Source organism: Cebus imitator, unplaced genomic scaffold (assembly GCF_001604975.1).
Source record: "Cebus imitator isolate Cc_AM_T3 unplaced genomic scaffold, Cebus_imitator-1.0 Scaffold640, whole genome shotgun sequence".
Taxonomy (NCBI): domain Eukaryota; kingdom Metazoa; phylum Chordata; class Mammalia; order Primates; family Cebidae; genus Cebus; species Cebus imitator.
This window is the reverse complement of record NW_016107955.1, coordinates 172,491-191,300: the sequence shown is the minus strand read 5'-3', so window position 1 is coordinate 191,300 and position 18,810 is coordinate 172,491. Positions and strand designations below refer to the sequence as shown.

The 18,810-nt window shown below is 44.3% G+C and overlaps 1 protein-coding gene across 3 annotated transcripts in view; it reads right to left on the bottom strand.

Moving 5' to 3' along the window:
* Positions 1-18,810, bottom strand: part of HUWE1 (HECT, UBA and WWE domain containing E3 ubiquitin protein ligase 1) — a 78,693-nt gene that overhangs the window by 20,982 nt on the left and 38,901 nt on the right. For 2 of the 3 annotated variants that reach the window (XM_017517618.2, XM_017517620.2), the window contains exons 26-41: positions 17,947-18,158; positions 17,015-17,197; positions 12,829-13,001; positions 12,328-12,476; positions 11,503-11,578; positions 10,586-10,684; positions 9,867-10,000; positions 9,512-9,680; positions 7,942-8,170; positions 7,164-7,342; positions 6,787-6,876; positions 6,472-6,626; positions 5,177-5,222; positions 2,449-2,736; positions 626-881; positions 304-434 (exon numbers count right to left, since the gene is read on the bottom strand). In XM_017517618.2, the coding sequence (XP_017373107.1) occupies positions 304-434; positions 626-881; positions 2,449-2,736; positions 5,177-5,222; positions 6,472-6,626; positions 6,787-6,876; positions 7,164-7,342; positions 7,942-8,170; positions 9,512-9,680; positions 9,867-10,000; positions 10,586-10,684; positions 11,503-11,578; positions 12,328-12,476; positions 12,829-13,001; positions 17,015-17,197; positions 17,947-18,158 (2,569 nt within the window). The remainder of the gene's footprint in view (positions 1-303; positions 435-625; positions 882-2,448; positions 2,737-5,176; positions 5,223-6,471; positions 6,627-6,786; positions 6,877-7,163; positions 7,343-7,941; positions 8,171-9,511; positions 9,681-9,866; positions 10,001-10,585; positions 10,685-11,502; positions 11,579-12,327; positions 12,477-12,828; positions 13,002-17,014; positions 17,198-17,946; positions 18,159-18,810) is intronic. The other variant, XM_037734596.1, reaches the window with a different exon arrangement.

Sequence of the window (18,810 nt, the reverse complement as noted above, 5' to 3'; positions counted from 1 at the left end):
ACCAGGATGGTCTCGATCTCTTGACCTCGTGATCCACCCGCCTCGGCCTCCCAAAGTGCTGGGATTACAGGCGTGAGCCACCGCGCCCGGCCAGACTGGGGGAATTTGAATGAGCCAAAATCAGTTTGACTCCTAAGTCTGGACCCATTGCATTATGCCATACCAGCACCCCCTTTATTGCCAGTCCTCCCACATACATGCCCTCCATCTAAACGCAACTGTTTGGCTGGTGGGCATTTCCATGCCAAGGATTACTAGAAGCCAAAACAATCCCAGGATGACCTGAGCACACACAGAGCTCACCTGCAAGGGGATCTTCTTCTTCACTGCTTGTTGAAGGCAACGGCTCTTCTAGGATTCCTCGGGAATCTGCTCCAGAAATGGCCACGGCAGAATCTCTGGTGGAAGAGCTCTCAGAGGATGCAGGGGGAGAGCTGGGGGAAATCATGCTCAGGTTGTTGTCTGTATTATGTCTTCTCATTTATAAAATACTGCTATCCCTTTCTCACAGAAACCAGGTTTATCTCCCCAGCATAACAAGCATCTCCATTAGTTGAGAAGTACGAAATGTGGCTTGAAAGACCCTCCAATATATCCTACCCTTCTTTTGCCCACACATACTTACCTGTCCTCAGGTGGCTGGGCAGATTCCCCTGACCCATCACTCCTGCCCTGTACTTCTGCCACAGCTGGTGGGGCATCCCCAGGAGTGGAGCTGCCTGCTCTGGGCTGCTCAGAACTGCCAGCTGCTGAGGTGTCACCCACAGCCTCCTCTAGGGTACAGGAAGCCAGGCTACTGGTATCCATAGGAGAGCCTTCTAGTTGACTGCTGACAGCCGTCAGTGCATCAGAATCCTCAGCTCTCTCTGGGGAAAGAGAGGCTAGGAGGAAGTCATAGGGAGAGGTTAGGTTTCTATCTGGAATTGGGGCAAAATGACAAAGTCTTTGATAGGTTGCGTCCTTAAGGGCATCTCAGCTCAGACTTCTCAGTTCTCCCTTGCTGTTCCCCTCTCAATCTCACCTGCTTTTTAAGGTTCAGCTCAAGCCCTTTCTATCAATTGTTGAACATTTACTGTGTTCCAGGCATGCTTGTGAAGCATATCCCCTAGGCAACCCAGGTAAGGGATCATTTAACTTTGATTTCAGGTGCATATCCTGTGGTTATCTAAATAAACAAGGTTTCGGCCCGGTGTGGTGGCTCATGCCTGTGATCCCAGCACTTTGAGAGGCCGAGGTGGGTGGATAACCTGAGGTCAGGAGTTCCAGACAAGCCTGGCCAACATGGCAAAACCTACTCTCTACTAAAAGTACAAAAATCAGCTGGGCATGGTGGTGTGTGCCTGCAGTCCCAGTTACTTGGGAGGCTGAGGCAGGAGAATTGCTTGAACCTGGGAGACAGAGGTTGCAGTGAGCCAAGACCACGCCACTGCACTCCAGCCTGGATGACAGAGCAAGACTCTTTCTAAAAAATAACAATAATAAAATAAATAAACAAGGTTCCTTGAAAGAAAAAACTGACACCTTAAGGTCTCACAAGGAAGACGGTAAAGAGCAAGGATGGCAAGCAGGTGTCAATTTACCCTGTTGAAATACTGCTGAGAAGACTTTTGAGGCTCCATTTCAAACCAGTGAGAAATAGTGCCATGAGATCAACAGTGTCTGCCAGGAGAATGGGAGAGCTCTAAGTGTGGGGTGACATGCTTGCCATTCTGGAAACTGTGGAAGGACAATAAGCTTTAAAGTCAGACAGATCTGGATTTTAATCCCAGTTCAACTACTTACAGAGTGACTTGGGCTAATTATTTCACTACTACTACTTCTTTTTTTTTTTATTTTTTAAAAACAGGATTTTACCATGTTGGCCAGGCTGGTCTTAAACTCCTAACCTCAGGTGATCCACCTGCCTTGGCCTCCCAAAGTGCCGAGATTATAGGCATGAGCCACCGCGCCCGGCCTTAATTATTTCACTTCTGAGTTTCAGTCTACTTATGTAAATAACACTATTGATTTTGGAGAGCCTTTTTTTTTTTTTTTTTTTTAATAAATAAATAGAGATGGGGGTCTCACTATGTTGCCCAGGCTGGTCTCAAACTCCTGAGCTCAAACGATCCCCCTGCCTGGGCCTTCCAAAGTGCTGGGATTATGAGCCACCATGCCCAGCTGGAGAGTTATTTTAAAAGAAGTTACATAATGAGCCTGGCATGATAGCCCAGGAACAGATTAAGTGCCTCAATAAAAAGTTGGTATCATCACCAATATTGTTAGACTTTCAACCATCACCAGTTTGGGACCTCAACTTCACCTAAGAAAGCGAATGTGCAAAATGAGACATTATTTGAGAACTTGAGCTCCTACTATTTCTCTCAAGCAAGAAAGCAAAGAGAAGCTACAAAGACATACTTTCTTCCCTCCTGTTCCATCCTCCCCAAATGTTGAAATTTTACTCACTTATAGTGGGAGCTGGGGATAACTCCATTTGAGTTGTTTCTGCTTCCCCACTTGGCCTTGTGGGACCCAATTCCTCTGGCTCTACAGGCATCAATAGCTGTGTAGAGCTGCCCCCTTCTCCAGCTGGGGACTGCAGCTCCTGAGGAACCTCTCCCAAAGCTGGTGGGGTTGGGAGTGTTGGTTGCTGTTGTGAGGATTGCAGAGTGCCAAGGGTGTCCTTGGACTCAGATGTAGCTGCATCAGTTGAAGATGGGGTTGTTGGGTAGCTGTCAGGCATAGGCGTCCCATCTTTCTCGGAAAGAATAATAACAGTGGTTAAGGGGCAACCAGCTAATGATGAGGGGAGCCACCCCAATCAGCAAATGTGGCCTGATAAGTTTCCCACCCCCACAACAAATTGCTCCAAGGAATATCTCTGGTCTGGTATATCAAGGATGAAGGCTAAGGCTAAGGCACAGTGCTATCTCTGTCCCATGAATGCAAAAACTGGAGATCTGACTCTGTGGATCCTTTCTTTGCTCCCCAGGTGGAAGGGGGAAGATTTCAGTTCATATAGGGTGAGGCTAAATGTCTCTGTAGGTACACAGAAAATCTACCTACGAAAAGCCTATTGATCCTCCCACTTCGTCTATTTGGAGCAAGAAATGGTCAGAATTTCATTCAAAACTCTTTTTGTTTGGAGACAGGGTCTCACTGTTGCGCAGGCTGGAGTGTGGTGGCACAATCATGGCTCACTGCGGCCTTGACCTCCTGAGCTCAGGCAATCCTCCCACCTCAGCCTCCCATGTAGCTAAGACTATAGGCATGTGCACCACACTTGGCTAATTTTTGTATTTTTAGTAGAGACAGGGTTTCGCCATGTTGCTTGGGCTGGTCTCGAACTTCTGAGCTCAAGCAATTCACCTGCCTTGGCCTCCCAAAGTGCTGGGATTACAGGTATGAGCCACCGTGTCCAGTCTTTCAAAACCCTTTTTTTTTTTTTTTTTTTTTTTTTTGGGGAGACAGAGTCTTGCTCTGTTGCCCAGGCTGGAGTGCAGTGGCACGTTCTCGGCTCACTGAAGCCTCTGCCTCCTGGGTTCAAGCAATTCTCCTGCCTCAGCCTCCCAAGTAGCTGGGACTACAGGCACGTGTCACCACGTCTGGCTAATTTTTGTATTTTGAGTAGAGACAGGGTTTCGCCATGTTAGTCAAGCTGGTCTTGAACTCCTGACCTCAGGTGATCCACCCACCTTGGCCTCCCAGAAGTGCTGGGATTACAGGTGTGAGCCACTGCGCCCGGCCCAAAACTCTTAAAGTATGCTTTCCATTCCCTTGTGCACATTCCTGTTCTATTACTAAATTCAGTCATTATACAGTTGAATAATAGCAAAATGTTTGAGTTCATGCCCAAAGGTAAAATAATCAATTAGATGCTCCAATCAATGAAAGACAAGTCACTTTATAATGACAGCTGCCTCACCCTAAACACTATCTGTCCCCTTCCACCTGTTTTCTTCCAGTCCTAATTAACCAAGGAACATCTACAACTTTGTATGATGAAGGACAATATGCTAAGACTAAGTGTGAATATGCCACACGCCAGGGAAAGTAGTAAGTTGTATAGTTATCTTCTAATTGGGGCCTAATATCCCTACCCCACAACAATACAACTTACTACCTCACCCTGGCATGAGCAGAATCCTCTACTAAGGGCAGGAGGCAAAAGGCCATTTTACCTGGTGACAGACCCTTTTAAAGACCTTTTGCTAGATTAAGGGCACCAAGGCATCTACCCTCCTTCACTGCTTTAAAAATATTGTGCAGGCTTTGGTACACTCATTTTCCAACTCAAGTGCCAAAGGAGACAGGTGTGGGGAGGCAGAAAAATGTTCTGAGGAAATATGGGTGGGGGAGACATATGATATTACACGGACCAGTTGTTACAATCACAAAATGGCTACGGACCATTGTTTAGAAGATCAGAGGCAATAGGAAGCATATGGCAGTCATAGCACTTAGCCCACAGAGCTACCTTCCCAAACAGCACACTATCCAAGACAATGTTCCTAGACTTTTAGATTCCACGGACCAATAAAATTTAATTAAAAAAAGAACAAAAAGTAGAGACTAACGTAGGGGTTACCAACTTTTAGTTTAGCCATGTAAGAAAAAAACATCCCAAACAACATTGTCTAATAAAATTATTTTGATACCACAGAATTAGGAAGACTATAATCTCTCAATACAAAAACAGCCTTTTAAATGGAATAAATTCAGCTTTATGAAAAATGTATTAAAGCTCCTTGATTTTGTTCATTTCCATGGAGGACTGGCATTTGAGAACCACTGTCATCAGTTATTCTCATGAAATGCCACACCATGGTGGTCATCAAAGGATCAACCATTTCAAAGATATACATGAACATGCCGTTTCAGAAGACAGAGTTGCAGTCAGGAAATGAAAAAGACACATGACCTCATTACCCATGCCAGAATGAAGTAGATAGATCATAACCAGAACAAGAACCTGCACAGAGCCAGTCGGAGAAGAAGTGTATCGCCGTGGGAAAGACAGTAGACTGTATAGTTATCTCCAAGATGGGGTATGACCCTAAAACTATACAATCTACTACCTCATCCCACAGAGCACCAGTATCCATCTTCAACCTATGTGGGCTGGCTACTTGAATGATCAGGAGAAAAGGCAATCAATTGGTTAGTAAGAAAGGAGAAAGGGAAGGAGAGTTACCTGAGAGATTCTGTTCAGTGGAGTCGTTTGTCTTAGATGCAGTACACTGCAAAGGGAAGGGATAGATCAATGTGGGACTTTGCAAGCACCTAAGATAGAGGTCAACTGTAATAGTCACCATTCTCCACCTAAACTGTCTAGGAGTTCACTGATTTAATGGAGAATGCTTTGGCCATGTGACCAAAGGAAGATAATCATTTCACTGTGCAAATGTATGTCCAATTTCTCTCTATATACTCAGGTTCAAGAATGGCTTGGGGATGAGGGAGAAACTGCAGGGGTGGGGGAAATAAACCTGGAAGGAAAGGATAATAAAACCCCCCTTAGGGCTGGGCATGATCATGATCATTCTAGCAATAATTTCTTGGTTTCATCTACATATTTTTCCCTTCCTTGGGCTTATTTTTTATTTTGTCCACTCTAGCCTTTTCAGTCATATGCTAAGGTTCACTTATTTTCAATCCTTTATCATATGTCAGAAACAATGTTATTGTTTATTAGGTAAAAAGTTCTATATAAAAATTATTTGTTAGATCGAGCTTGTTACTTTAACTGAACACTTCACTACCCTAATGATTCCATAACTGCTCAGTGGGGTATACTAAAGTCTTTCACTCAGGTTTTATCATTTGTTTGTATTTCTATCAGCCTCCTCCCCTTTTATATCAAGTGATACAGTGTTATGTATAAATTCTATCAGCTTTTACTCAGCCTTTAAAAGACTGCTGCCTGAGGTCCCAGAAGTTTCAGAAAAAAAGTATGTCGCTTTCTTCTAAACCAAAACTGTATTAGTGATTTTATACGTGAGCCCTAGAATATGACATGTGATGATGGGGTTCAGAGTACAAACATTTTCTCTGATCTGACACCTAGGCTGATCGTACGCAAATGATCAAATGGGGTCATCTCAGTAAGCTTCCCCACACTGGCAGTCCACTGACAGAATGGAAATGAGTGACCAAAAGCATAGGTCTTGATGCTGACCAAGAGCATCAGACAAGGTTACTCTCCCTGTCCCATGCTGTCCTTGGTGGCAGAAGACTATGCAGTGTGACTGTTGAGTGAGAAGCCATTCTGGTTCTGGCTCCACAGTTTTCCCCAGTGAGACACTGGAGATATCTCCTCTCTAGGTTCGAATCCTTTCCCCTACAAACTAGTTGAACATATGGTGAATCTGAAATGAAAAACTTCCCAGGTTCAACATAAACGTCCTAGGATTCTTGGTGCCATGTGCATACTATAACGACATTATGGCAGATAGTCAAAGATGAATCCTCCCAGCCCTTGGGAATCACCTGTGCACTCTGATCCCTGTTCTCCTTATCTTCTTTGCCTTTATCAGTTATCTTTGTTTCTTCCTCAGCCAGTTGTTTCCTGCGCTTCTCTCGCCTTTCTTCCAGCTCCTCATCCCTCAGGAATTCCAGGTGATTGACAATGGGCACTTTAACCACTGTTTCAAAGAGGCAAAAATCAAAGGCTGCTCTGGTGGGGTCAGGAAGGAAGCCAAGAGGCAGAGCTTGTAGCCATGGAGAGGCTGGAAACAACCCTCCACATGCTTGTCCTAGCCCTGGAAGGCTCAATACTGCCCTGATAACCAAGCTGTCACGCACCTGAAACACAGTCATGCATGCTCTCAGCATCAAGAACTTTGCATTCTTCTGTCCAGCGGGTCAGGGCTGTAGGGATGCTGGACAAGGTTCCTGTTGGAACAAAGGGGAATGAGATTCTTGGCCTTGTCAAGCATTAACTGATCCACCAATCCACAAATTTCAGTATTTCCCTAATAGGACCCAAGGTCTACCACAATGTTTAGCACATAACAAGTATCTAGAGACTATAAAGCTTTTGTTGGCCATGGCTAAGGTTACTGAGTGGTTCTGGCTCCTGTAAGATGGGGGTTTTCTCTAGGGCAGACCCTGTCCTGCTTTTCCTCAGCAGGGAAAAGGTAGAATCTGACAAATTCTACCCTTTCACCACACAAACTTGCCTGCTTGGCTGGTAGCTGTGCTCTGATCATGGAAAAAGTCATCCAGCAGCTCATCATCAGAACGGGCGATGATGTGGACGTCATCATTGCCTACCAGGAGGCGGGCCCGACCCCGGCTTTGTAGCGGAAGGCTGCTGCTCAGCTGAAGGATGTCAGCAGCAGCTGAGGGACCAAGCAACCTGTAGGGTAATGGTGGGTACCACGATCACTGTTAAGTCCAGAGGTGTCCTGAAACCTGTTACCATGAGATCCTCTTCATGCATCCTCTGCATACAAGTTACTTTTCTGAATCCCACCCTGGTTTTTACTTAAGTTGTATATTATGCATGCCACAGTTCCTGGCACCAAGTGGGTGTCAATAAGCTTCTACGTGCCAGGCACTGTGTCAGGTTACACTGCCTCCACTATACCCTCTCTGTTGTCTGTACACCAACCATTACAACACTTATATATCTTTCTTTTACTTCTTAAGTTTGTTTTTCTCACTAAACTCTAAGCTGGAAGGCAGGGATCTTGTCCTGTCTATATCTAAAGCGTTAAGTGCTTGGCATGAGACACTTAATAACTGCTAAATACATGTGCAGAACTATTGACATAATTTGGTATTCTCCAAAAGGCTGCACATGTAATCCACAAAGAAATGGGACAGATGCCTTATTCGTGTGTGTGACAAGAACATTAAGTGATGGACTGTTTCCCCCAAGGTTAAGACAACACTGAAGCATAGTGAAAACTCTTATAAGAGCTCCGATGAATCCAACAGATCTCTGTGACTCACCTCTGGAGTATAAGAGGAGGGTTGGGCTGGCGATTCCCAGGGTAGTGAACATGAATGGTGTGTCCAGTATTGGCTGTCAGCTGCCTTAGGGTCCTCTGACTGCGCCCAATGCCCTGGGTGAGACGAGTTGTTGAAGAGCCACTGCCCAGTGTCAGAGAACTGTGGTCTGCATGGCGCACCATCAGTGGATGGGTGGTAGGGATATTTCCTGGGGATGGGGGGATGTCTGCTGCAAGGATAATATGCAAAAGGGTCAGTGCCAAAAAGAAATTTCTTCCATCTTTGTTCAAGCAGAACCATGTCTCCTGGGCCTTACTTCCTCACACGGAAACCTGAGCTTTGTCCTTTCTCCCTCATTCCCACACCTAATCTACAATCACTGACACTACCATAGCTTATGCCATCATCTCTCACCTAGATATTGCAACAGCCTCCTAACTGATAGTACCTTCTCCCAATCCATTTTTCACACTACAGTCACAGTGACACTTCTAGGCCCCTTAGATACATGCTGCTCCCTCCACCTTGAAGACTCCTCTCCCACTTTACCCGCTCTTCTGTTCTTGGCCTAAGATGTCACTTTCTCTGTGAAGCCTGACTTCTACAATTGGGTTAGATAACTCTTTACCTCTGTGCTTTCTTACCATCTGCAATGTAATGCCTGCTTACTTATAATTCCTAATAGACCCCTCCTACGAGGGAAGAGGACTATTTTCTTCTTTACTGCTGGTATCCCTAGTACCTAGGATACAGTAGGAACTCCTCAAATATTGTTCAATTTGCTGTATGGACAGAGGCTTAACTCTAAGGAAAACTGATGAAAATCACAAAAATGCAAAGAGAATCATAGATGTTATCTTAAAAGTTATCTAATCCAACCCATTTTTTTTTTCCTCAAACTTTTCATTTACAGGTGACAAACTGAGGCTCAAAGAGGTAAGAGATTAATTGGCCAAGATAACAGACCAGAATAGTTCAGTGTTTTCTGCTACATCATGCTTGTGATTTAAGGTCAAGACCTGCCCTATCAAGACAGCTTGATTCTAAGAACTTGATTCTAACTCGACGCTAAAAGGGAACTTTGACGCTGATGGGGGAGGAGGGAAGAGATTCACTCGTTCTCCCGAAAAGATGCATCCTTGATGAATAGAGTGAGTATGTTCAAATCTGCTCCCTAATGCCAAGCTCAAAGGTGATCATTCAAACCCTCAAGATCTCTTGTTATGGACATAAAGATTATTGATTGCCCTGCCACTGTGGTGTGCACATGGGTGCCTGATGTAGTCAGCCTTGGTCTCATTTTTTTAAATCAAGCAAATCATCAAGTTGTCCAGGCTCTAAAATGGCTGCCTATTTACTGAGGTGAAGTGAACAAAAGCAGCCTCTCACTATTCCTTCTCCTAAGTATACACTAATGAGAGAGATGGATTCAGACATCTCTTGCCCCAGGAAGTCAGCATAGGAAAAGAAGTGCTGTCTGTATCAGATCAGTTTGGTCCACTGCTTGGCTTACCCTAGAAAAGGGTATAAGAATCAAGAGAGAAAACCCAGCTGAGCCCCTGTATCTTACTAGCACTGGAGAACATGTTGTCAAACTCAATGATGAGATCATCCTCCCGGTCAAAGCGCTCAAATCGGACCAAGGGAGAAGCGTTCATATCAGGATAATCCTCATCCAATTCCATCTCAGAGCCATCGTCGTCATCGTCTTCATCTCCCTCTTCACCTTCATCATCCTCCTTAAGGGAAAATAGGAGATGGAGAATTGCTGGAGGTAAGGGTTTTCTGAAGCCTGGTGCCATGGCCACATGTGCACATGAGGGAGGGAGATGCTGAGGCTAGTAACCCAGACTGTTGGTTTTCTGCAGCTCTTTGTTCCCATGGAAGAGGTCATCTGAACCAACCCAAACACAGTCCCCCCTCACCTGATCATCTTCCTCATCTTCCTCCTCCTCCTCCTCTTCATCCTGACTATCATCCTCATCCTCGTTACTGCCACTGCTGTCCTCTTCCTGAGTGTGCTCCTCCTCATCCTCAGGGTCCAGGATATTCATGGAATCTAAAACAAAGGGAGCACATTGGAGGACTAAACTGAATAGCTAGAAAACAAGCTACTGTGCAGGCCAGCAGACTAAGTGGGAAGGCGATGGGATATCTGACTCTACGAGAGGAAGAACCAGATCTGGGGTGATGTACAGACTTAGTGAGCCAGCCCAGATTTCCTGAGAGTGCCAATGAATGCATCAACACACTGAGCAGGGTGGCTGAATGTGGAGGCTGGCTAGAGGGTGGTGCTTGAGGAGCCATGGTCTAGGATCTGGCCAAGTCTGCTGGTGCCCCCTTGCATTTCCAGTCCTACTTTGCTATTGACTATATCCTGTTGGCAAGAGGGATCTGGAGCGATGACAGCAGGTGGGTGAGAAGAAAGCGAACCAAGTAAGAAGTGACAAACTTTGGGCAAGCAGTAGTAATATGTTATTTGAAAAACTGGCTGAGGATAAAGTGGATGTTGTATGTCAGCGCATGCAGACAGATGCTTCCTTATTCTGCACATGTGGGTAGCTGCCTCCAGGAAAGCCCTAGTATAGTGTCTGTCAGACGTGCAGGGCAAGAAGGGAGGCCTTTCTGGCCTCGGCACTCTCACCTTCTCGGTTGGCCTGCAAGGTGGAAGCTTGGCTGAGGTTGGAAGGAGCTTCATCCATCAGCACGTCCTCTTGTGATTCATCCTCTCCACTTCTGCTCACTGAAGGTTACAGAGCAGAGCCTTCACTGAACAACAGAGGACTTCCCTTTCCAGACTGGGTGCGTCTAAAGTAGCTATGTACACCTAGCAGATATCCACTTTTTTGTTTTTTGATGAGGGAGAAGACCTGGATTGTCTGCTGTCAGCTAGCTAGGTGAGCTTGGCCAGTCACTTTACCTGTCTGAGTCTCAGTTTCCTCATCTGTAAAACAGGATGATCACATCTGCCCTGCCAATCCCATTAATTGTGAACCACAGAGGATACTGGGTGTGAAAAAGCTTTGTAAAACTTAAGAATACATGTCTACTTCCATTTATCCTTTGATTTCCTTGATCAACAAAGTAAAAACAAGTAATACATACACCCTCAGAGCCAGGTGATAGTAGGGTACCTTTGCCATTTCCCCATTGCGATTTATAAAGGGCCACCTCAGGGAATGGTCACTCTTTTTACACTACTGAGACTCAGAGGCAGAAAGCCCCTGGACTTCACTGAAGAAATGAAAGGAAACGCTTTCGCACCCTACAGCCTGCCCTAGGCCTCCATGAATAAACACTCTTTTGATGTGCTTGACATATCCTCTATATCGATGGCCACTCCCACCACCTCCCCCACACAGGCAACACTTCAGACTGCCACAGGCCTGTAGATGTCTTGTGAATTTCTCATCTGTAAAACCATCAACATCAAGACAAGCAGCAATCTAGGCTGGCTATGAGCCCTTAGGCAGAGCTGAGCAAGCAGATGATGAGAAAAAGGGTCCTCCCAAGAGAGACTGAGGCAAAGGAAGAGGCTATACTCAGTTCTGGGGCTCTCACCTATAATTGTACTGTTCCCAGATCCGCCATCCCTCTCAAGCAACTCATCTATCAGGTCCTCCAGCTCATTCTCAACCTGGAGAGAAATAGAACATATATATGGATGCACACAAGTCTATCATTGTGCTAGCACCGAAACCCTAAAAAAAGCCAGCAAAGGAGCATACATTTCTAGGATAATATGTGACAGAGGATATTACATGAAACCACACACTCGGTGCGATTAGCATAGAAACCACCACGTGCTGCCAATCCACACTCAGACCATCCTTCAAATGGGTCCATCCCAGTTATCTGATACTGGGTTAGTCTTTATACTGCCCAGGAAGACATATAGATCTCTTTAAAGCCAGCAGCTTAGGACCACAGGTCCAATTTCTTACGCAATGCTATGAGCGCCATAAATTACAATGCTTTCTTTAGGTTCTTTAGAATACTGCTGTTTTAATGCCCCAGCAACAGCTGGTGCTATTGGCATAAGGTAGTGTTAAGGAGCTTCCATTAATGACCAGAGCCAAGTAAATCAAAGACCTTGGGCCCAATGGTCTCAGGCCAGCTTTCTACTTCAACATTTCACCTGTGCCTAAGTTTTCTGGTTGGGATCTATATCATTTCATAGTACATGGCATCCTGGCCCTGCCCCCACCCCTCTTTTAATACAATTCAAACACATTTACTGAGCATCTACTAAGCATATCATCCATGCTCCTCTGCAAAGCAGCCAGCATTGAGGCAAAGATCTAAAGTACTCACCCACCCACACCACCTGGCAAGGGTTTGGTTCAGCGCCGCAACAGGAGAATGCTGGGTGATCTGCCTCCCTACCTGCATCTCTTGTGAACTGAGCACCTCAGGCTGCCCAGCAATCACCACTGAGTCGGTTTCAGCCTCCCCATCCATGATATCCCCATCTGCCACCTCTGTCTGAGTGACATCATGATCCTCCTCCTGCACTTCTGCTTCCCCAGGCTCGCCTGAAACAGTCAACCAACCAGCAAAATAATCAAAGAGTGCCTATGTGCTGGGCACCACGAGGCAAGCGCAAAGACAATAAGGTCCCTTCCTTGGGCAAGTTTACAAGTTCTCAGAGAATAAACGAATGGGTGACAAAGGAAAAGACAAGGCTACGTGTGAGGATAGCCAAACAAGGCTGCATTTTGAAGGAATTCTTTGTGGGGCAGATTCCCACACCACTATGACAGATCTCTGGAAGGCCAGCAAGTTCCCAGGGAAACAACACCAAGCCAGAACAATGGTGATACCAGGCCCATAAAGCAACTACTCCCACCCCTCCAGCTCTCCAGTCCATTGGCTCTGATTTCCTACCTGGGTCCTGCTGGTTGCTATTGGAATCTTGAGCGGCTCCTTGGGCATCCTGCTCAGACTTGTTCTTGCTAGATGCACTCTTGCTGCCAAAAAGGCTACTGGGCTGGTTCACAATCCGGGAAAGTGTTTCCAAAGGCTTCAGAGCAGCATTGACTGTGTTGGCCATGTTGGGACTGAGATAACGGAAGATAAAGAGACTGAGCACAGAAATACTAGATGTCTATCTTCTAAGTGACACTAAGCTTCTTACAATGGAATCCACTAAGAGAAAAGGGGCATAAGGTCGCACAACATTCTACTTTTGTTTAGAGAAAAAAAATCTGAATTAAATGTCTTCAAGGAACCCACCCTAAAAGCAAAAGTTAAATCAATGCCATATTTCATGGGGCTGTGGAAAGCACATGAGGAACAAATTCTTGACTGGAAGTCAGAATGTATACTCGATGACCACATGCAAGCAAGCCACTTCTCAGACGTACTCAGGCTTTTTTTTTCTTGCTCTTGTTACCTCTGCCTCCCGGGTTCAAGAGAGTCTCCTGCCTCAGTCTTCAGAGTAGCTGGGATTACAGGTGCCTGCCACCATGCCAGGCTAATTTTTGTATTTTTAGTAGAGACAGGGTTTCACCATGTTGGCCAGGCTGGTCTTGAACTCCTGACCTCAGGCAATCCGCCAGCCTCGGCCTCCTAAAGTGCTGGGATTATAGGCGTGAGCCACCACACCTGGCTTTTTTTTTTTTTTTTTTTTTTTTTTTTTAAGACCATCAGCATTTAGTCCCCAAATCCTAAGACCTCAAAGGAACATGATAAAATAATTTTTTTTTTTTTTTTAAAAACAGGGTCTCGCTGTGTTACCCAGGCTGGAGTGCAGTGGCATGATCTCGGCTCACTGCAACCTCCACCTCCCAGGCTCAAGTGATCCTCCCACCTCAGCCTCCCAAACAGCTGGGACAACAGGCGTGAGCCACCATGCCCAACTAATTTTTTTGTATTTTTTGTAGAGATGGGATTTCGCCATGTTGCTCATGCTGGTCTCGAACTCATGAGCTCAGGCAACCTGCCTGCCTCAGCCTCCCAAAGTGTTGGGATTATAGGTGTGAGCCACCAGGCCTGGCCTGACTTAAAACTTAATTCACAGTTTTAAGTCCTGTGAATTTGAAATATTATTCTGTAGGGCTTCCTTCCTAGAGTTCAACAAAAGTACAATAGGGCTGCAGTTAGAGGAGTGGTGTGATTTCTAAGTGTAATAACATGTGTGAGACCAACTAGGCACCCACTGAAACCAGAGCAGCTCTGCTTTTATCTGCTTTATGTGTGCATTTATGTGAGTGTATATATATGCCCACTAGTAGCAAGATAGCAGTCTCTGATACCTTATCACACTAAAAGTAACCAAGACACGTCAGAACAAGTGATCCCAGGAATAGGGCAAGGAAGGTACAAGGTAAGCCTAGTACATCTCATTGTGCCAAAAAACTTTCAAAAATTAATAGGGCAGATGGACGTGATGGCTCACACTTGTAATCCCACCACTGTGGGAGGCCACGATGGGAGGATTGCTTGAGCACAGCCTGAGTAACACAGTGAGACCCTGCCTCTATAAAGGGGAAAACAACCAAAAAAATGGGAAGAAAAATTAATGACATCATTATCACAGGCCCTGTTTTGAGTATCAAAAAGAATAATGATACTGATGGAATTTTCATTACAAAGTGGAAATCTAACAGAAACCTCCCTCCCACCTCAGCCTCCCAAGTATCTGGGACTACAGGCACATGCCACCACACCCAGTTAATTATTGTATTTTTTGCAGAGACAGGGGCCCACCATGTTGCCCAGGATGGACTCGAACTCCTAGGCTCAAGTGATCCACCAGCCTCTTCTGTGATCAAATTTAGCATCACCAAAAATGGGACCAAGTGGTATTTACCTGTCCTCTGACATGATGTGAGAAGGGCAAATATCACCCATGTAGTATTTTTGCCAAAAATGTTTAACCTGATCCTAACCATTAAGGGAGCAATTACATAAATGTAGACTGTGAGATGTTCTATAAGACATCAAGCCTGGATTCATCAAAACAGGAAAATGTCATAAAAAAGAAAAGAAATTTGACAACCAAATGCAACATGTGATACTCACTGAGTCCTGGATCAAAACTCTCCCCCAGAGTATAAAGACATAATTGAAATAACTGGGAGTATGTGAATATAAAATATATATATTACTGGTAAATTTTTTTGATATGGCAATGAAACTGTAGCCATTGTTTTGTTCTTAGCCATTTTGTTCTTAGGAGACTTAAGAATATATGATTAAATACTTAGAAGTAAAGTTTTACACTTTTCCAACTAATTTCAAATGATTCAGCTTCTGAAAGGAGAGGGAGGGAAGAAATAAAGCAAAATGTTCAGCAATGGTTAATCCAGGTAGACACATGGTATTCATTACAGTACTGTGAGTTTGACATTTATAAATGTTTCAAAAAATCGATAGGTTTGTAGCAAAAGGACAATTTAGTCATCTTGAAGGGGCCACATAGGTCAAAGGTGTAATAATTTCAGCATGAAAAAGTGACTACAGTGATCCAAATAAATTCAATCACTGGTTTAAAAACAAATAAAATATCAATGAAAAGTTGAGTCCATAATACTAAAAAACAGAAAGCCAGAAAAAAAACCTACATTTGAGCCTCAAATGTAAATAGAAAAAAATTCAGTTTTTATACTGCCCCCCCCACCTTTTTTTCATTTTAGGTTTCGGGGTACATGTGAAGAACATGCAAGATTGTTGCATAGCTACACACATGGCAGTGTGATTTGCTGCCTTCCTCCCCATCACCTACATCTGGCATTTCTCCCCATGCTATCTCTCCCCAACTCCCCACCCCCTGTGCTGTCCCTCCCCTATATCCCCTAGATAGACCCCCGTGTGTGATGCTCCCCTCCCTGTGTCCATGTGTTCTCACTGTTCAACACCTGCCTGTGAGTGACAACAAGCAAGTGTCTGATTTTCTGTTCTTGTGTCAGTTTGCTGAGAATGATGGTTTCCAGGTTCAATCCACGTCCCTACAAAGGACTATACTGCCTTTCTAATAGAACTATTTCAGCACAACCAGACAGTCCCTCTGGGGCTAACACAGAAAAATGCCAGTTAATAATGTAGAAGGAATGAGGAATTAGAAAGCTGTTATTCATAACCCTGAAAGAAATTAATCGACCCAGGGAAGAATTATCAACTGACATTAAGGCTATTATTTAGGTATATGATTGACATCGTGGACATTTGTACAGTGCCAAAGTAACAACATAGTTGACTTTCTAAAATATAACAGCACAGTGACAATTATCATGGGAGACCTGTCTCTCATGATACAATATGAGCTATACATCACTTAAGCTACACATTTTAAGCCCCAATCTCAATCCTCTAGATCTAACTAGAAGCTTATAGAAAATAACAGGAAGTAAAGGATCAAGTATAAGGAAGCAACTGAACCAAATTTAGAAGGCAAAATATGGTTGCTTCAACAAGCTAGAATCATGAACAACAAAAACAAAAAATAAAGATCGAAATAATTAAAGATTTGTGTTAGAATAAGAGAGATTCAGAGGACATAGCCAGATGTAACACAAGTCCTTAACTGGATTCTGGTTTGGACAAAAATGCTTAATTAAAGATCGGGCATTAGGTAGAATGAAATTTATTTTCAGAGCAAGGTAGAGACCAGTAACTGAAAATAAAAACAACAAAGGCCCAAATTTCCCCCACCACAATAGCATGTATTGTATAATATCATTTTAGTAAAAAATACATTATTTATGCATGCAAAGAAAAACACTGAATGATAACCAATAAGGTAATCATAGTATCTGGGTGGCAGGAATACAGTGTCTACTTTCTTTTTACTCATCTGTATTTCTTATAAATATATTCTTCTAATAAGTGGTTACTTTTAATTAAAGTGGGGGGGAAGCTTGAAAAAAAATCACTCTTATAGTTCAACTCTTGAGTTTATAGCAAATGAGAACTAAGGCTTAAAGAAAGATAAGTGCTAAAAGCCACAATTAAGAAAGACTTGGGTCTCCCACTTATACCCAAAGATCTCCCCCCACACCAACTACTTCTGCATCATTCATCTAATGAGGCTGAGGAGAAGGAAAAGCCTGGGGCTGGGGCATCATTTTACCTGGACAGGTCTAAGCTGTGAGGTACTCTGGCCAGGTCATTAACCAGTCCCTTCTTCAGGAAGAGCCGAATGATGTTGTTCATGCCATTGTGCTGGGTCTTGGCTGTGGCACTGCTGTAGAAGCTGGAGGTGGAGGGGCAGGACTCCATGATAGTACTGATGATACACATCACTGCCTGAAGTCTGGGAGAGAAGTTTGACATCTCTATCATATGAATATAGCCATTTCTCAGGCCAAGTCTTCACTAAATAGCCCCAGAAAACCCTCCTGTAACTTTTATGCTTCCTTCTGGAAATAACATCTAAACAAACAGGTGAGCACACACTCCCTAGGTGATAGCATTCATTTTTTCTTTTCTTTTGTAGACAGGGTCTTGCTCTGTAGCCCAGGATGGAGTGCAGTGGCACAACCTTGGCTCACTGCAACCTCCGCCTCCTAGGATGAAGCGACACTCCCACCTCAGCCTCCCAAGTAGCTGGGATGATGGGCACACGCCACTATGCCCGGCTAATTTTTTGTAGATATGGGGTTTTGTCATGTTGCCCAGACTGGTCTTCAATTCCTAGTCTTGGGCTCAAGTAATCCAATGGCCTCGGGCTCCCAAAGCGATGGGATTACGGGCGTGAGCCGCCGCGCCCAATCCCCATTTCCTTTAAATAAAATTTTAAAAATAAGATCAAATAACTTGCTCAACTTCCTCGAAGACCCTAAAAATACAATGAACATTTCCCTTTGTTTTCTCTAGGTTTATACACTTCCTCTAATAGTCATCATTACTTCAGGTATTTTCAAACACCAGAACTATTTGAGCAGACCAGAGTGTATGATGCCAATATGACAAGAAGTTTTGTTGAAGTGCAAAACCACCCATGGACTAAAAAGAGTAAGGGGATGTTTTGGTTATTAGCCATAGGTCAGGTATGAATTTTACCTGGCATGTTTCTCTGTACTCTCAGCCATAGCCAGTGCCCGTCCCAGGGCTGCTTTTACTTCATTCACTAGGGCCACCTGGGCATCTGTGCCGCTCCCTGCAGCAGCCAGGCTTGCGAGGAATAGGCGAGCCAGGGCAGGGGTGTCCTTGTCTTCTGCATTCTGGGTATGTGGTAGCAGGTGGTCCAGAACAAAAGCTAGCACACTGCAATCCTGAAAAGTCATGAATCGCAGCAATTACTTACAAGCATGATTATGCCATATCATTTGCACAGGACCAAAGGTACACACACAAACAGTATTTCCTTAAGTCATCCAATGAGTGATTGTTAGGTCCACTTTATAGATGAAGAAGCCAAGGCTCAAAGATACAAGCAAGTAAGGAGCAAACCCAGATTTTAGAAAACTTCCAAACCCCACCCATTTCCCACAACACAGCTTGTAACACTGTCATGTAGATGTCACTCGGTGTTTTTTTTAAAAACACTTAAAATTTTATTTTTATTAAAAGGTTTTTTAAAGAGATGAGGTCTTGCTATATTGCCCAGGGCAGAGTACAGTGGCTATTCACAGGCATGATCACAGCACACCACAGCCTCAAACTCCTGAGCGTTTATTCCCACACCTCAGCCTCCTAAGTAGCTGAGACTACAGGCACGTGCTACTTCACCTATCTTAAAATATTTTTACATGTAATATTTAATAGCACTACTCACAGCAAATCAGCCCCCTAAAAAAGTGGCTTGCATGAAAGAATTTAGTCAAGGGCTGAGGATTCAAACCTTGATTCCTAATTAAGTGCTATAATTATTTACTGATACCTACACAATGTGCCCAGGACTATGTGCTGTAATAGAAGCTGGCG